General features: G+C 39.4%; 1 protein-coding gene across 5 annotated transcripts; it reads left to right on the top strand.

Moving 5' to 3' along the window:
* Positions 1-801: 801 nt before the first annotated feature.
* Positions 802-16363, top strand: snap47 (synaptosome associated protein 47). Of its 5 annotated transcripts, none has more exons than XM_081598350.1 (5): positions 802-952; positions 1183-1704; positions 2796-3295; positions 3580-3707; positions 15059-16363. In XM_081598350.1, the coding sequence occupies exons 2-5, from the start codon at positions 1208-1210 to the stop codon at positions 15206-15208; spliced, it is 1275 nt and encodes a 424-aa protein (XP_081454476.1). In that variant the 5' UTR covers positions 802-952; positions 1183-1207; the 3' UTR covers positions 15209-16363. The 5 variants fall into 5 exon arrangements, with proteins under 5 accessions (XP_081454476.1, XP_081454475.1, XP_081454478.1 ...); XM_081598349.1 differs by having other exon boundaries at positions 824-1058; XM_081598352.1 differs by having other exon boundaries at positions 826-1058; positions 3583-3707.
* Positions 16364-19000: the final 2637 nt, after the last annotated feature.

The following is a 19000-nucleotide window of genomic DNA, read 5'->3' as shown; positions in this document are numbered from 1 at the left end:
TTTGGATTTTTTGTTTTTTCTTACCAAACAGCACTCCATATACATATCTACAGTGTGATAAAGGTATTGCCCTAATATATTTCAGAAAAATAAATAAATAAATAAATAAATAAAATATGTGTGAGGGGGGAGAGGGGGGGCTAAGAAGATAAAAATATTTAAACTGAAAATAATTTGGCTGACTTCTCTTCACTAATTACACGGAATTGCTTTTTTATTGCTTACCGTACTTGTGGAATGTTATTCCTAACATGCAGCTGCAATAGCAATAACGTTATGATCATTTGTGTTATTGATTACCACTTGAATACGAGTAAGAATTGTATATCTGCCATTTATTATTTTATGACAAGGAAAAATGGTTTAATCATTAAATGACTTAGACGTTTTGTAACGGATAGTAAACTATTTAAAATAAATTGCGTGAATGATTTAAAATTGTAAACTATTTAAGGTGAATTTATAATTATTGAAAGTGAATTTTCTAAATTAGGAATTAATGTTGCAGATTGTTTATAGATGTTTGTCTGTTTTGATTAACATTGTTGATGGTTTAATTTTGTTTTGTTTAGTGGTATTTGTACTTTGTAATGTTTATTTGTTTGTTTTGTACGTACCTGATAACAGTTTTAGTCGTCTAAACTTAAACGAATAATTCAAAATTGGATAACCATAAACTGATGTTTTACTTCGAAAAAAGTTTCCACCTATACTTGTGCTGCTTTACAAATTTAGCTTGCCACTCGAAATACGGCGGACACGCTCACGCGTGTGTAATAGGTAACAAAAATCTGGAAGTGTTTTCAAGTCGGAAAGTTAACGCGTCCGTACCCGGATGTGACGTCACTTCCGCGATAAACAACGTTACTAGGAAGAATACAACGTCATGCTCAGGCTGGTGTTTTCGCTGTATATGTTACGTTGAAAAGACATTTAGCCAAGAGAAAGCAAGGTAATTCAATTACAATGGCATTTTGTGGTGCGGATGACAAAACGGAATGTTTCTGATCGGGCGCCTAATCCGAATTCATTGGTTTGCTGGCTTTACTTTGAGAAAAGTATGTTCCTAACCAGGACACACGTAGATCACCCAGCAAAGCAGACTCATAATATAACTGTGTAGATTAACCCTAGCAGCAACGTATGTATGTTGGCACTGAAACTTATCTGCCTTTCACCTAGGTGAACTTGCTTCCCTGCTTTCAAGATGAGCCGGGATGCTCCCATCCACAGCTGGCCTGGCTCTTATTACATCAACGGTGAGAAGAGGTGGGAGAGCGGAACCCTGTCCCTCACCAGAACCATGGTGCGCTTCATCTCAAGCCAGAGCAAGGAGTGTCTCGCCAGCTTCCGCCTGTCCAGTGTCATGGAGATGAAGATGGAGTCATCTAGTTTCATCTTCAGCACCCTCACAGTGCTGGAGGAGGGAAACATCAAGCACTGGTTTGGTTCTCTTAAGCCCAACCGGGTGGTGGTTTTTAACGTGCTTGAGCATTTCTGGAGGGAGCGGCTTCTTTCACCCACCTCAGAGGCTCGGGGGGCCGAGGGCCAACCTTCAAAGGGAAGGGAGCTGATTAGCCTTGTGGCGGGAGCTCAGAGAAGACTGGAGGACACTGGCAAAGTCCTCAGCCACCAGGGAGAGCAGTTTGACAACATGATGCAAGGATTGGAGAAGATTGACTCTGATCTGGGTGTTGCTGATAAGTAATTATCAATTTTCTTAATTGAGCTACTTTTACCACATTTTGTCTACCAAAGTTGAAAAAAGTAAGTGTAATTAGTCACATGCAGATCACTAAAAAATGAGCACAAAGTAGTGAATCTCTATGATGTGGAACAAAAATGATACATGGTTTGCAATTTTTTTATTTTATTTTTTTCAGATATCTTAGAATCTTAGAAGTGTTGGATGCACATGTATTCATCCCATTCCTGGACCAGTTGGTTAAGTCTTGCCCCCAGAGTCCTAGTTGGTTTTCAGTAGAAACCTGGTTTAGACTTTGACTTATGGATATGCTTTGCTCCAAACCAGTTTTATCTTGCACTAACATTTTAGGTTTGATGTCCTGCTGCATGCATGATTTCTTATGACTTTTTTAAACAGTGGCTTTAGTCTTGCTACTCTTCTGTTGAGGAAGAGTAGTGATCTTGTTGCTGCTTGTGTTTCAGGAAAGGGCTGGGTTTGGCCATGTGATATTTGTACGGTCACTTAACAGGTGATGGTTATGCCTAATATTTTGCATCTATTGTTATTATGGTTTGTTGAACTTAAGCAGAGAAACAATATGGGTGGTATGGACGGTTTTATATGTCGAAATTGTAGGGAAATGTGATATATAATGATTATCGCCCATATCAGCAGTGTTAATATTGGATATTATATCAGTTTGTCCTTAGTTTGAGTAACCACTCAGACTTTTCTGGCAAGTTGTTTGGTCTTCATGATGTTGTTTGCTCTCTAATGTCTGGTTCTTGTTTTCAAACTTGGAGACTTCTGAAGGCAATTGGTCAGGCTGGATTTCATTTAGGGCGTCAGAGTAAAAGGGGACTGAAAAGAAATCAACTTCTTGTAAAAATGTTATTTGTGCAAATGTTTATTAATAGAAAACACATTTTCTCCCTTTAACTTCAGTTATGCATTGTTTTGAGTTGATTACCGGTAGTTGTATCAGATCTCAATAAAATATATTTAAGTTTGTGACTGTAACATAAAAGAGCATGAAACAAAAAAAAAAAAAGCACAAAGGTTACAGGTACTTTTACATGGCTCTTTTACATTATCTGTGTCTCTTCAGACTTCTTTCGGAACTTGAGTCTCCATCATGGTGGCCTTTCGGTAAACTCCCCTGGAAGACTCAGCAAGAGGCCAAAGCTGAGGACGCCTCCAAGGCTGCAGCTGCCATCTCCGCGGGCAAGGTGTCCAGCAGAAGCAAGGTGATCGCGAGTATCCCCACAGTGGTGTCCAAAGGCGGAGACTCGGACTTGAAGCCTGGTTGTTTGCTGGTGCTAGTGTCCTCGCTGGAGGTGCGAGACACCAACTGCCACCTCCTCCACCGATTTGAACGCAACGAAATCGACGAAATCAGGGTACACAGCCCCTACGAGATCACAGTCAGGCAGCGGTTCATAGGAAAACCAGATATATGTTACAGGTTCCTGTCAGCCAAGATGCCAGAGGCCATGTCTGTGTTAGAGATGCAGTACAAAAAGAAGATGGAGTTTACAAGTGAATACGTAGCCTTCAAAGCAACTCCGCTTTCATCTCCTGACAAAGAAGGAACGATCTGGAACGATGGTAAAGCAAATGTTTTTTTTGTTCTTTTGCCATGCTGGATATATATTTGACCACTGAGTGGCAGCAAAGATCCATGTTCTCAGCCTGAAGCATTCAGAAGTGCATCCACATTCAAAAACATTTCACCACCGCTATTGGTGTTTCTTTGTGACAAAAATATATTCGGATGAGTCAATTCACCCTGATTGCCTCAGTTGCTGCACTCAGAGTTTGCTGTCTGGTTTTCTTATAAACAACATATTGTATTCACTCTGCACTTTTTCTCCACCTCCACCCAACGGAAGCAGGTTTGATGCAGAAGTGCCAAGACACAGAGCTCCCAGTGGAGGTCCCGGCAGGAGAGCTGTCCCAGCTGCAGGTGCAAGCCCTACAGCCGTCTGTCAGTCAGGCTGAGGCCCAGGAACTCAAGCAGGTGAGAAAGCTGGATTTCCATTCCCTGTATAAAAAAAAAGAATATAGCTGCAATATGGAGGTCTTAAGCAGTTTCCATATTTGTATAAACAAGACAGGTGGCTGAGCTGAAAAAGCCCACATGTAGTCTGCATAGTGTCTCAAAATGACGTTTGCTGTTATTGTAAATAATCTTACAGTTACAGCAACATGTATTTTCATGTTTCCATTCCAAGCCACAATTTTCTGCTATGATTTTTTTATTTTTTATCCCATGTATTTAAATGTTATTTGGTGAGCCCACAAACCAAAAGTCCATCCTGGGTTTAAGAGAGGAAAAGAAGTACGGTCAGTTATTTGGTCAGTGCCTTTTCCATTCAGTACCTCACAGCGCTGAGAGCTGTTACAGACATGGTCTGTGGTGGCAAGAGCTAAACAGTGACGCAAATTCAGGCGCATTACGCTGACATTTTTTTTTTCTTATGTTTGTGACTCACTGCTTGAGGTTGCTGAGATCTTGAAATTACATGTGAAACTTACCCATTTTCGCTTTGTTCCATAAGTTTGAACCAAGTAAGACTGAAATAAATGAATGACTGTAAGATTTACCTACTACATACACTCACTGGCCGCTGCTTTAGGTACACTTGTTCAGTTGCTTGAAGTCAGTCAATTATATGGCAACCATCTGGTGTATCTAGGCATCTACGTACAGGGAAGTTTAAAGGAAGCAATAGAATGTGGAAGAAAGTACATTGCACTGATGTTGGGGCCAGATGAAATGTACTGGGTATTTCAGAAACAGTTGATCTGCAGGGTTATCAGGCACATTCATCTCTGAGATTTATAGAAAACGGTGTAAATACAAACAACAAAGTATTCAAGGAGGGCCAGGTGTGTTAGCAAAAAAGGCCTTGATGGTAGCTGAGGGGAATGTGCAGATTAGTTTGAGATGATAGAAAGACAACAGCAGTTCCAGTTTAACAATTGTTTGGACAAAGTTGTTTAGAACACCGTCTCTGAACACAACGTGTCCAACCTTGAAGCTGATGGGGTATGTTGGCAGGAGAACGGATTAGGTGCCACTAAAAATTGCAAACATGGACTACAGCTCACACCAAACGTGGACAATAATATTGCTTGATTTAATGAGTCTTAATTTCAGCTGTGACCATGATATAGTAGAGACAGAATTCAGTTTAAGCATGAAAGCATTGAATCCCTCCTGTCTTTTATTTATAGTTTAGGCTGATCCTGGTAATGTGCAGGAGTAGGAAATTTCAGTTATCAAGCTTTCTGCCATTAGTACCAACTGAGCATTTTTTTAAAAACTCCACAGTCTACTTATAGTGCTGTTGCGAACCATTTATGTCCTATTGTGACCACAGTGCATCTTCTAATGGCTACTTATAGCAGCATAACAGTATCAGATAATCTCAAAAGAGTCAGTGAGTTTTAACTCCACTCTAGTCGTCTCCTTGGTTACCAGATCTCAATTCTGTAATTTAGAACAACTTTGGGATGTTGTGGAATGGCATACTAGCATCATGGATGTGCAGTCAATAAATCCGCAGTGACTGGAGGGTGCCATCATGTCAATATAAATCACAATCTCTGAGAAATGTTTCTGACACCTTGTTGATTCTATGCCATGAAAATTTAAGGCGGTCCTGAATGCAAAAGGGGAATCAACAATGTACTAGCAAAGTGTACCTAATAAAAAGGCACATCGGTTAACGACTCTACTACTCAGTCCAAAGTCATATGATAGCTTGTGTGATTCCAGAGCAGCCAGAAAGCTGAAGTCCCCAAAGCTCCTTGGGCCACCCATTTCTCAAAGCCTCAAAGGTTTGACAAGTCTAAAAGAGTTCCTGATGGTGCTACAGTATTCTTTGAACGCGCTTCATGACTATTCACCTATCCATGTGATTCACTGTTATGACCCTTCACTATAAATTTAGTTAAATATTACACAGTGCTTCGCTGCTGCTTTGACGTAAAAGCGATGTCTTAAATAAACGTTTGAAAGCATTACCAGCACTGGGCCGGTCGTAAACCTCAGCTTGGCCATCGTGCTTTCAAATGTTTTATTGTCCTCTGCTGATAAGGGTTCACAGGCTGCCAGCTCTAGGACTCTATGCAGTACTAGTGCACACACCACGCTCCTAACATAATTCAAGATGACAATCTAGTCTTAGAAAAGCTGTCTTAGACAGTGTATTTAGATTCGCTGTTCTGAGGCCTGATTTAAGTGCAGATACCTATACTGCATCCCCGTCCACTGCCATGTCTAAAATAATGACCCTGAGTTTGTAGCTAGACTTAATACAATGGCTTAGATCATTAAACCTTATTTACCAGGCTGAATGGAAAACACAATGCGAACAAGAAAATACATGACGGTGGAATTACAAGGCATTAGTAAAAGAATGAAGAATATCTATTTGGTTCAACACTAGACTGGAAAAAGATAAATATTGTTGCCTCTCTGATATGGTAGAACGTAAATCAGAATAGGTTATTTGTTTAAATGTTGCTTTTGCAAGAAGGACAACACCACTCTCTTCACTTTTTCCCTCACTACTTCTGCACTTCATCTGCAAAAAGTCAGTAAACTAGCAATCGGGTCGTAGATCAGTACAAAACGGAACTTTTGATTCTGAACCATGTTTGAATGTCGAACATTTACTAAGAAATAAATGTGATGAACTATAAAAACCGTTGAGACACAAAAATATTTTGTGCCCTGTGACGTGTTGAAGTTCTTATTCGTTTTTTTTTTTTTTTTTCTGTTTTTCATGTGTAAACCACCTTAACAATGCGCTGTACTGTTTTTGTAATTTCCACTCATATTATTCTGTGAGCTGTAGCCTAAATGTTTGATTTTTGAGGTTTTTTCATCATTTATAATCTCACTATTGTGTAAGCAGTGACTGAAAATACTGCAAGGTATGATGCCGTCATGTCATTTTAGTTTAGAGTGTGAAGTCACAGACCTGAGTGAGTGAACACACGTGTTTCTTGGAGTGTATTGACATTATCTGCTTTCAAATCCATTGCCTGTGGCTGTTTTCATGCCCATGTGAAATGTCCACAGAAAGCAGCTGGTGAGACCTGACATCATGTCAGCTGCTACATGAGCATGGTTTGTGTGAGTGTGTATAAAATAATACAAGTTTAGACACGAGCTCGGTAGAGTTTGAAGTGAGTGTTTATTGGGTTTTGCGTGGCAGAGTGCAGTATATTTAAACTGTCCCATTAATCATCACAAACATGGTTTTTAGACCGTGGACATGTAGTCACAATATTCCCTAAACTCACAGAAAGTAGAACATAAACAACATTGTTTAGCAACGCTCCCCTGAGAGAAGATAGCACTTCTTTCTTGCTGTATTGGCAGCAGTGGTGGGAAGTACTTCGTTACTGTACTTAAGTACAATTTTCGTGTATCTGTACTTTACTTAAGTAGATTTAATAATGGATACTTTCTACTTTTACTCCACTACATTTTACAGTAAGTATCTGTACTTTCTACTTCACTACATTTCTACAAAACTGTCGCGTTACTCGTTACATCCAAGTCGCGTTGCTCTTTTTTTCCGTTAAAATGTGAAGTTCAGGGACTTAAGGTGGCGCCGTAAAATCCGAGCAATATCGTAACTTACGTGTCTGTTGTCACCCATCGCCTCCACCTTTACTCGCACGCGAAGCTCCAGACATGCGCAGTGGTTTCCTCTGAGCGAGTCTAATCGTCAGTAATATAATGGCGCTGCATAAATTGGTATGGCGGTAAAATCAGCAGCGCTTCGCTTTCACAGACGGTGGGGACTTCGTCCAACTTTTAGCGTCACTTGGAAGGAAAGCTTAAAGAAAAGTAAGATCTGTGGACGTGATGCTAGCAAAGCTAGCTGTACTGACGTAGACACACATGTTGCATCTGCGATGAAAAAAAGTTGTCATTCATGCCCTGAATTATTGTGTGGAGGTGTTGACTGAGGTGTTGCAAATATGGGACAACGCTGGTACATTCAGGAACGATCCGATTCTTCTGGACGGATCTTTACTGATTGCATTTATTTAAGCTCTTAAGTATTTAATAACTAGTTTTTTATGGGAATGTGGATCTTTCAGATCAATTTGAGAAGCAATTTTGATAAGTAAAAGTTAATTTTTTTGTGTCACGTAGCGCGGGGTGCTGGTCTTGACTTGGTCTTGGGTCGGTGACCTTGACTACAACTCTGCTACTGGCTCCTTGGTTGCCTGTCCTCTCCCACCCACCTTCTTTCCATCCACTTTCTGTTGGATTTCTTTAAAAATAAAAGCCACTAGTAGCAAAAAAAAAAGTGAAGTTCATGTTATGTTAGGACAGGAGACAAGATGTTTCCATCCCTGAAAGTATGATGCATAGAATCACATAGTAAGTAATCACATACTGTAAACATAATAAAAACATGCTTTATCTGTGGCATTGTTCATTAAAATGGCACATTTCTAATGTATTAAAATTAAATACGATCGGGACACTTAATGATATTAGCGATTAGGTAATCCATTCAGCAAGCACTTTTACTTTTAATACTTAAGTATTTTTAAAAGCCAGTACTTTTTTTACTTTTACTTAAGTACAAATGCTAATGTGGTAGTTTTACTTTTACTTGAGTACATTTTTGTCTGTGTATTTGTACTTTTACTTAAGTACATTTTTTGAGTACTTTCTCCACCACTGGTTAAAATAAACTTGAGGGTTATTCTCACCTCAAGTAAATTAGCACACGGGAGACGCAGTCTGTTACTCCAATTTCTCTCAGCTTATGAGAAACTGCAGAGCAACTGGCAGCTCAGAGTTCCCATGCACCACATACCGGTGAAACACCGTTACTGCACCCATCATCTTTAACCCCTGTTAACAAGTAAAATATTATTATTATTATTATTATTATTATTATTATTATTATCATAACCCCATAAACATTTAAATGCTCCTTTTTTTACTTTTTTTTCACACACCAGTGGGCATCACAAGAGGTTTGTTTGACTCATAGACCGGCCCAGGTCATGTTGTGGTTCCACTGACATTTGCTCTATGCCTGTTAGGAGATGGAACCCAAATAACAAATAAAAATGGGTGGGCGGTAAGTGGAGGGGCCAATGGTTCCCTGGCCCCTCCTGTTAAGCTGCGCAAATCACTGCCAGTTCAGACTTGCGGGAATAATGCATTTAGTGGCCACAGATTAATTTTTTTTTCATAGCGCATGCTCACTGCGTGCTATTTTTACCCTTAGCAACAGTTGCCATGCTGCTGAAAATGATATCAGCATGACGTCAAATGATGTATGTGTCATGAGGCCCTTCTGAGGATGACTTTATGATGTCATAGAGTCCATGACATCACCAACTGATCAGTTAATTCTCTGATCAGTTGCCACAAATCAGTTAACAAGTCAGTCAACTCGAGATTCATTTGGACGTTTTAGCTCAGCACAATAAAGATGAACGACGAAAGCCCACAGAGAGAAATGGATGTGAAACCTAAGGTTTCTTTTTGGACGAAAGTGAAAAAGACATTGTCCAGCAAAGTTCATCCTGGTCAAAGAAGCCCAGATTACAAAAAGAGAAACTTTCTCAGTGAACTTTTGTGGGAAGTGATTGAAAAGGCTGCAGATGGACCAACTCTGCATCTTGTCCGACAAGTCTTTGAGGAACAACATAGCAAAATTTTGATCTTACTTTTGAGAAAAACTGGAGATATAAATGTGAACGTACTCTCGGAGGTTTCAGAAGAGCTTGGTGAAAGGATTTTCCAGAGTCTTGCGAGAGATGCATTCCACTTTGCCAGTGGACTGCATTTAATCGCACTACTGGATCACCCAGAAGGACACCAAGTCATCGTGGAAAAATTCAAAAAGCACCTGGAGAATCCTGTTCCTCCAAAGAAAATGTTAGCGTCTACCAAAAGAAAGATCCGAAAGACTTTTTTTCCAACTGAAGACTTGTACGCAGATGAAAACTGCCTGAGTGAAGATTATACTCAGGAAACCATGGACCCTGAACAATTTTTGAGGGACGCAAACAGGATGGGATTCAGACATGGAACAGAAGAAGAAAGGAGAGTTATGGTTCAAAATATTCTTTGGAGATTGATTTACAAGTCCAGTTACAGATCTAGCTATGGGCATTACAAAAGGAAGGACACCGAACCGGTCCAGAGAAAGCTTGCTCCAAAAATATGGAAAGAAGTCAAGGATATAGATTTTGTCTTTTATGACAAAATGGAAAAAAAAGCCTGCCGAGACATCCTGCAACTTCTCTGGGGCAATGAAGACGCAGTTAGAGAACTGCTCTTCAAAATGATCAAAAGCAACAACCCACAGTGATTTACAAGGTTGTGGAATGCTTTAAAAGAACCCTTGCACGACCACGAAAAATCAATCTCAAAGACACCTTTCTTCAAAAGGCATGGGGCCTCATCAAAAAGGCTGCGGGTTGTGGAGACAATCCAGACGAAGAAGAGAGGCAAGAGCCCACCAAGAGTGGATCAAATGTGTTTAGTCCACACTTAGCTGGGCCTCTAAATTTGGTCAACTCAGAGGTTGGTACTGACTTGGAGGAGTCAGGGCCGAACTCAGAGTCAGGGCCCGCCTCAGAGTTAGGACCCGTCCGATCCGTCCGAGTCAGGACAGACTCTGAGACGGGACCCGTCTCAGAGTCAGGACCCGTCTCCGAGTCAGGATCCGCCTCAGAGTCTGGACCCGCCTCAGCGTTAGGACCCGCCTCAGCGTAGGACCCGCCTCAGCGTCAGGACCCGCCTCAGAGTCAGGACCCGTCCCGAGTCAGGACCCGTCCCCAGTCAGGACCGCTCGAGTCAGGACCGCCTCAGCGTCAGGACCAGCCTCAGTGTCAGGACCTGCCTCAGAGTCAGGGCCTGTCACCGAGTCAGGACAGAACTCTGAGACGGGACCGACCTCTGAGACGGGACCTGCCTCTGAGACGGGACCTGCCTCTGAGATGGGACCCGTCCCGAGTCAGGACCCGTCCCGGACCGTCTCCGAGTCAGGACCCGCCTCAGAGTCAGGACCCGCCTCAGCGTCAGGACCCGTCTCAGCGTCGGACCGATCTCTGAGACGGGACCGACCTCTGAGACGGGACCGGCCTCTGAGACGGGACCGGCCTCTGAGACGGGACCTGCCTCTGAGTCGGGACCCGTCCCCGAGACGGGACCGGCCTCTGAGACGGGACCGGCCTCTGAGACGGGACCTGCCTCTGAGACGGGACCTGCCTCTGAGTCGGGACCCGTCCTCGAGACGGGACCGACCTCTGAGACGGGACCTGCCTCAGAGTCGGGACCTGCCTCAGAGTTATGACCTGTCTCTTGAGTCAGGACCTGTCTCCGACTCACGACAGACCTCTGAGTCCTCATGCCTAATCTCACCAACGTAGTGACACCTTGTCAGAAGTGTCAAAACTGTTCCTCAGCAGAACTTCGCAACTTACCAGAGCGGATGATTATGGCCTTAAAGATTGCTTGCAAGTTTTCAATCTGAGAATACCGGAAACCTTTAATCATCCGTTGTTACAGTGAGAGCAAGACCCGAAGAATCAGAATTGGAGGCCGAGGGAACGATGGCCCACTGGGAGGCTAGAAGGGGTTCGAAGAAGGAGAGAAGATGGGGGGCTGACGTATCGTTAGAGAGGTGGGGGATGGGGGAAGCAAAGGATTGAACGAAGAGGGACATGAGGGGGGTAGTGTACCATGAAGGTACACTACCCCCTCATTAGAGAGATGTAAGGGGTCAAAGGGGTGGGCCGGTCAGCGTACCGTTGAGTGCTGGGGGCGGATAACGCAAATTCAAAAGGGGAGGAGGTTTGGCTGTAGAAGGAGGGGCGAGGAGAGACATTGGGGGGGTTAGTGACCATGAAGGTAACTAGCCCCCTCATGTAGAGGTAGATGTGAGGGGTTGAAAAGGGTGGGGCAATCTAGCGAACCATTAATGCTGGGGGGGCAACGGACGGCCAATTGCACGAAGGGGGAGGAGGTCTGGCTGTATGTAGAAAGAGGGGGCGAAAGGAGAGACATTCGGGGGCTAGTGTACCAGGAGAGGTACACTAGTCCCCTCAATGTAGAGGTAGATGTGAGGGGTCAAAGAGGGTGGGCCGGTCTAGCGTACCGTTGATGCTGGTGGTGGGGGGCGGACAGCGAATTGCAAGAAGGGGAGGAGGTCTGGTGTAGAAGGAGGGGGGTGAAGGAGAGAATTAATCCCCCCGATCACTAAAATGCTATTTATTATATAATTAGGGCTATGTAAGCAAAATTTAGTATCACGTAATCTATCGATTATTACTATTAGTAATCATATAAAAAAACTGACAAATAACGAATTGGTAATCTGGCATAACAGCAGTGTTACTATCGGATATCAATATCAGTCCAATTTTCATTTTGAGCTTCCTAACAGATACTTTTTTGTTGTTTAGAAAACTAACCTGTAATATAACTCGTTTTCTAAGTTATCTGGAAAAGTCATACAAAAATTAAAAATTTCAATTAATAAAAAGAGGCAGGCTCACAAATACTTATTAAAAATATCTATGATCCAGCTTTAGTTTATGTAGTCAGTCAGTAGATGAGCTCTCACGTTGCCCCATACATGTCAAGCTTTGAGTTTGAGAATATGGGAAATGTCACCTGAAGTGGTGGTGGGCCATAATTAACAGTTATGTAAATTAGGGGAAAAAACTTAAATTAGGAAAAATTCTGCTGAAATTCCATAAAAAACGAGAAAGTGTACTGACAGAATTACCAGGACATTTCCCTGTTTTTTATGGAAAACTTTGAAATAAATACTGTTAAATTACGGGAAACTCTGATGGAAATTCTGTAAAAAACACTGAAAATATCATGGCAGAGAATTACCAGGACATTTCTGTATTTTTTTTTTTTTCAGAAATTTCCATCAAAAAAATTTCCATAATTAACAGTTTTATGTCAAATTTACCAATATTTAGTTAACCCAAAACTGAAATTCTCTTTTTACTCTGTCTTTTGTGATGCATCACAAACTTTTTTTAAAACAACCTTGGACATTTCCAAATACTTTTTGTCCTCCAAACATGAGGTCTGTATCTATACCATATGTAATTAGTATGTAAAATATATAAAGTTGATGTATTAATATATTCTTAACATAATTTTGAAACAAAATTAAATTCTAAGTCCACAGGAATGTAGTTGTAGAACACAAAACATTAGTTTGAAAGTAGCTCATGCAAGTGCTGTAAAAATGAAACCATCTACAATCATTTGCAGACTTTATTTGCAATTTAAGACATAATTGACATGTCACTAGTCTTATAACTAACCTTTACTATAATATTAGAGCAAACATATTCTTGAGCTGCTAATGTTTATCTCTGTACATCACAACTAATTTATTGCATTTACTAACAAATTTTCAACGATAAATAAATGTAAAGCATTTTGACTCTAGTCTTTGAAGTCAAATAAACAGTTTGTTAAGTTATTACTAAAGAGGAACATAAAAAATTGCTTTTGAACATGAAATCATAGTTAAACAGGATCAACATACTTCAAAATAAATGCCGGAAAGTCTACCATTATTTTTATGAATACAGGTATAAATATTTGTTAAAAATCAAATGCTACATAAACCTAGCCGGTAACACTTTATTGAAGGCAGGTGAATAAGACTGAATGACACAGTCATAAACATCTGTCATGGACATGAATAAGTCTTCAAATATTTATGACTGTTGTCATAAAGCGTCATTCAGTAATCATGACACTTAATACAAAGTTGACATTATTGAAAATGCTGTTTTGACAACTTGACATAATCTAGACAAAATGATTAATGATTGATTAATAGTATTCAGCAGGTTGTTTTCTAATGTATTAAAATTAAATATGATCGGGACACCTAATAATATTAGCGATTAGGTAATCCTTCAGCAAGCACTTTTACTTTTAATACTTAAGTATTTTTAAAAGCCAGTACTTTTTTACTTAAGTACAAATGCTAATGTGGTAGTTTTACTTTTACTTGAGTACATTTTTGTCTGTGTATTTGTACTTTTACTTAAGTACATTTTTTTGAGTACTTTCTCCACCACTGATTGGCAGGTTGTGGCAGCTGAATGCCCTTTAGATCCTCAGCATTAGCTTATTGCATCATAGATCCACAGACATTAAACATCAAAACATATTCCCTGAGAGCAAAAGCAAAAAAAAAAAAAACATGAAAGTGCTCTAAATGAAGACTGATGCCCAATGTATTTGCAGACATTTTAACACCCAGATGAGAATGTTATGTCTATAAAAAAGTATCCATACCCATACAAGGTTTTCAAACATTTTTCCCATAATGACCACACATTTCAAATGATTTTATTGGAATTTCATAGACCAACACGAAACACATGTACAATGTAAAACAGAAAGAAATTATTTTGGGGTCTAGGGACTGCAGTTTTAGCCCATTCCTTTTTTTTTTTTAAAAAAATACCCAAAACTCAGTCAGATTGGCCAAAGAATATGCTGTGATTCAAATCAACTCTATCTCTGGCTTAACGTAAAGGTTTTAGGTAAAATAATCAAGCAAAGCTCGACCTTGTAGAATGTGAGATTCTTCCACTTTCTGTGCCACAGGCTTTGGATGTTTGATAAAACAGTGGTCTGTTGGTTGTCAAATGCTTGGGGATGTTGTTGTAACCCATATGGGTGTAAGGCAATATTCACACTGGATGACTGCTTTATAAAACTGTTATTACCTTGGTTTCTACTCATTTATGCACTTTCCTTTGGAGAACTGTAAGCCGTTTTGCCTCAAATGGCATTTTGTATCTCTTTGCTCCTGATGTCCAAACGAAATAGATAAAGATTTCATTTTATCTGTCCCTTCTACATACAAATATGAACTAAAGTTGTCAAAACGTGCTTGAGTGAAAGCCCTCTGCTCCATCTAAACAAACTGGCAACGGAAATCCTTTAAATTGTACGTTAAATCTGAAATAGATACTGTTGCTAAATTATAAATTGTTTCTATAACAATAACTGTTTTTTTTTTGTTTGTCACTTAGCTTGTGTTTTATATTTGTGATGCTTGTTTTGGACTTTGTCTGTCTTGTCTACTATGACATTTGCTGCTGTCTTTGCCAGGTCAACCTTGTGAAAGAGGGCCTTAATCTTAATGGGTCTTTCACTCTAAAACACCTTAAGACTGCTCTATTGTTTAGTGATTTTGAAATAATCATCCCGTTATGTTGTTACTTGGTTACCCGTGCTCTCAGGAGGCTGACATGTTGTGAAAATATTGACCCAACTGAATATATCCTCCTGTGCGGTGTTATGTTTGTAAGCAGATGCTGATGCAGCTAAAGAACCTCGCACTGGAGGCAGAGACGGAGCTGGAGCGCCAGGACGAGGTCCTGGACGTCCTGACGAGCTCAACAGACCGAGCCACCATGCACATTGGGAAGCACACGTGTCGCATGAAAAGACTGCTTTAGAGAAAAGACTGTTGAAGAAAAGAAAAAAGCACGTCACTCCGTGATGTGCCTTAGATGGCCTTCTGCTCGAAGTAAGCATTAAAAACTGACACATGGTCTTGATAGTTCTTAAGATTTAGTGCTACTTGAAGACGTAACTGGATGGATCTCTGATTTGTAGGGCGGTCCTGAGGTGTTCCCACAAATCTAGTTGAAATATTACTTGCTGTAAAAATAGAACTTCTTTTCTTCAAAGCAATTAGGCAACACATACCTTCCAAAGTTTGCAATACTTCTTTAACAGAAAAGACTGTTTTTAAGGTTTACTCATTTAGCTGTTTAAAATGTACTTTCTTTTAAAGTATGAGCTTCAGTTTGCCAAATCAGTGTTTAGCATTTTTAAAAACATCACCTCAAGCCTTGTAATCTCGTTTTTTTTTTTGTTTTTTTTTTATGATTTAGAAGGATACAGTTAATTTCTCTCTTCCCAGTGATGCATTTGTCCTAGATAATGTATTGTAACAATTATTTTTTATGTTTCTCAGGTTATATGTTTCACTTATCCTTTTTGAAAAGGTGTCTCTGTCTCTTTCTTATGCATGTGTCATTATGAGTTATTTTACAGAAATAAGGGAAAATGTTATTTAAAAATAAAAATCATTATATAGTTGAACACTAATAAAACTTTGGACATTCTATGAAAAGGGAGAAATTACGCATTTATCTTTAGGACTAATTTATCTAGTGTGTATTACAAGCTCATATGTTACCATTATATATCCTTTGTTCGTTTTTTAAACTCCAAACTTTTACGTTTACAATTTTTATTTGCTCCGAGTGTTTTTTTGTTGTTGTTATTGTGAAAGAAAATGCGAGAGAGGTACAGGTTATGTGTGTCATGAGGTAAAGATTTGACCTGGAGATGATTTGCGACTAAACTGGAGCATGTCAAAGTAACTAGGTGTATTACTGTACATTTGATGCATCTATATACCAACCTTTGAAATGATCTGCATCTATTTCTATTTCTACTGTTAACTTAATTTGTCATTGGATGTAAGTAATTAGCTTCGAATATCAGTAGGATTCACCTCATTTTTCCTTCTATTGTATGCACTGAATGAGTCCGTGTAGCATAACATGTGCAATAAAATTGAAATAAGCTCAGCAAATATATATATTTTTAACTTTTTGTGGAACCTCAAATTAGCATATTGAATGGTTTGTTAAAATGACTGTCGGTTACTTTATGACTCATTGCAGTTGCCGTTTGCAGAACTTTCCTTTTTTTCTCCCTTTTTTTTACTGCCCATTGTTTTTCTTCACTCCTCTTGCCTTCTTCTTTTGACATAAAACTGCTTAATGTCATTTTAATTATTTTATTATTTAATAACACTAACATGTTTTACTGGTCTTAATTGCTTTTCATTTTTACCAACCACACTAAAAAAGCAACTTAAACAGCAAAAATATATTGTCAAGCCATAAGAAAAACATTTATTCCAGATCAATCTCGTTTTGATAGAGTCAAAATATGCTGTTTTTTCATGCACATATTGCTCAAAATTATTTTATACTGAAATTTATTTTGAATTCAAACCCCATGATTCATTGCCTGGACTAGATGTATGTTGAGAGCAGCAAAAACCACAAAGATTGCCATATTTTGAGTCAGAAATAATAAGAAAACACATTTTTTAGTATCACGATTAATGACTTTGAGCCTGCTGATTAGCAACAAAGTTGCCATTCACTGCTGTGTTGAATAACAGGCAGATGGATCTCCCAAAAAGTGCTTTAAAATATGAGGGTAGTTGCTGGTTTATAAGGTTACTAGAGTTCTCTTTGCTGGGTAAATTGCCTTGTAAGTTTTCACTTTATGAACTCGCATTCAAACTTCATTGCCTTGGGCCACCATTTTCTTCAGCACCGATGCCCAAAAGAAACATTTTATGTCATTGCCATTCCTCTGCAAGTTTCCACTGCCTGGTCAATAAAAATAGTTATTTGTATTTTTTCAGAGATAAAAAATAAAAATAACTATTGTGAGCCACAAATCGGAACAAAATTAAAAAGAAGAAGTCATCAAATTGATATATTCCCACCAAATTAGTGTAGCCAATACCCTAATGCCAAAGTGTTCTACAAGTTTACATTTGTTTCACAATGTTTTACATTTATAAATCACAGTATGAAGTATGTATATTTTGCATGTAAACATGTATTTTCCATGAGCAGTGAGGTCTGAAAACTAACCCAGATGGTCTGTGCTTGCTATTGCTACCAGCTGTAGGAATACTAATGGTAAAGTTTCAAACTTGTTAGCCAAAAAGTTCTATTTACAAAGAGGAAATTACCATAATCGTGCTTTTAACTTCTTTGTGAACAGATTTTGTCAACAAGTTAACATGCTAATTACAAAACATTTAGTGGAAGTTGACATCATATAAAAGGTATGATTTGATTTGTGTAAATCATGGTCTTAGGCATCTTCCATTATGCGGCTGTTGTTTAGTTTTTAAGTGATGAAAAACTATTAAAGCAGTTAAATTTTTGTAATGACATTTTGACCTAAACATGCTCAACATTTTATGCCGTAGAACTTGGTATTAAAAGAGGGGTATTGAAAAGAAGGCAGACAGCCTCATTCCAGTCTGGTCCCAGTGAGCGTAAACGTATCACTGCCATGAAAAATTGGATCATGAAAACACTTAGCACAACACAGAGCTCTTACTCTTGTGTGACACTATAAATATTCTTGCCCAGATGAGAGTGATTTAATTGTGGGCCATTTATTTTGTTGATTCCACTGATAAACAGTGAAATGTTTGGAAGTTCTGAACTTCAGAAGCACGGCACATGGTTTCTTGAATTCCAACCCTTTAAAAAAAAAAAAAAAAAAAGCTTAAGGAAACAGACTACACGCTGGCGTGGTTTTGAAGCAGCACTCGCAATACGAGGAAGTGGCGGCGGTCTCGTCTGACCACAGATACATGAGATCCGGCTTTGCCTTCTAAACGGATGGTATGGAGACACAAGGGATTTTCTTGGCCTTGACTTCCAAGCCTGTTTACATGATAGCCCTGTGGTAAGAGCTTTCATTCAAAGAGGCATGTCTCTACTGAAGGCACATCACTCAGTGCTTACAAGGAAGAAAAAAAAAAAAAAACAGCTCGAGACTGTGGGCAACGAGGGCACGAGGGTTGCGCTGCTCTCCAAGTGATGAAGTCATATTTCTCTTCAATGGGGTTTTCAGTGTTTAGAAAAATAAAAAAAAAATCTGCTCTTTTGCTCAATTTCCATTTAGCATTGAAGAGTCACTTCGGTTTCAATACATCAATTATTAAAGTTAATATTACACATCTGAAAGTATGAATTATGTGTTTATTAAGCCAGACCCAAACACATCAGTGAATTACAACAGAAAATCTCAGTTTTAGTCTGTTTGGCTTTATCTGAGTATAACATCCTGATTCTTGACTCACATCCTGGACAGACCCTCACTATTGCAGGTGTTGCTACGTTTTCTTTTGCTGTGGGAGTTTCTGGTTTCAGGAAACAAGGTCCTGTGCTTAACATTAGAACTGGGAGAATACATTCCTGGAAAGAAGGAGCCTGAGCAATACCAGGGGGTCAATGTGCTCTCTCAAATAGAAAGTGGTATGACTCTTTACATCGACACTTTCTGTATTCCTCTTACTATAAGACTTTTTTTTTTCTTTTTTTTGGGGGGCAAAGTTATGCATCATATAGAGATTAGCATGTGGATTATATTTAACCTTGACTTCATTTAATATCCATTCGTGCAAATAT

This window comes from Poecilia reticulata, chromosome 17, assembly GCF_904066995.2.
Source record: "Poecilia reticulata chromosome 17, P_reticulata-male-v2, whole genome shotgun sequence".
NCBI classification, from domain to species: Eukaryota; Metazoa; Chordata; class Actinopteri; order Cyprinodontiformes; family Poeciliidae; genus Poecilia; species Poecilia reticulata.
The sequence above is the reverse complement of the archived record's forward strand: the minus strand, read 5'-3'. Positions and strand labels throughout refer to the sequence as shown.

What these genes read in the sequence shown, in the direction of transcription:
- snap47 (XM_081598350.1), top strand. Translation starts at nt 1,208, where the DNA reads ATGAGCCGGGATGCTCCCATCCACAGCTGGCCTGGCTCTTATTACATC. An exon ending in GATCTGGGTGTTGCTGATAA is followed by an intron (nt 1,705 to 2,795) that starts GTAATTATCAAT and finishes GTGTCTCTTCAG; the next exon opens with ACTTCTTTCGGAACTTGAGT. An exon ending in AGGCCCAGGAACTCAAGCAG is followed by an intron (nt 3,708 to 15,058) that starts GTGAGAAAGCTG and finishes TATGTTTGTAAG; the next exon opens with CAGATGCTGATGCAGCTAAA.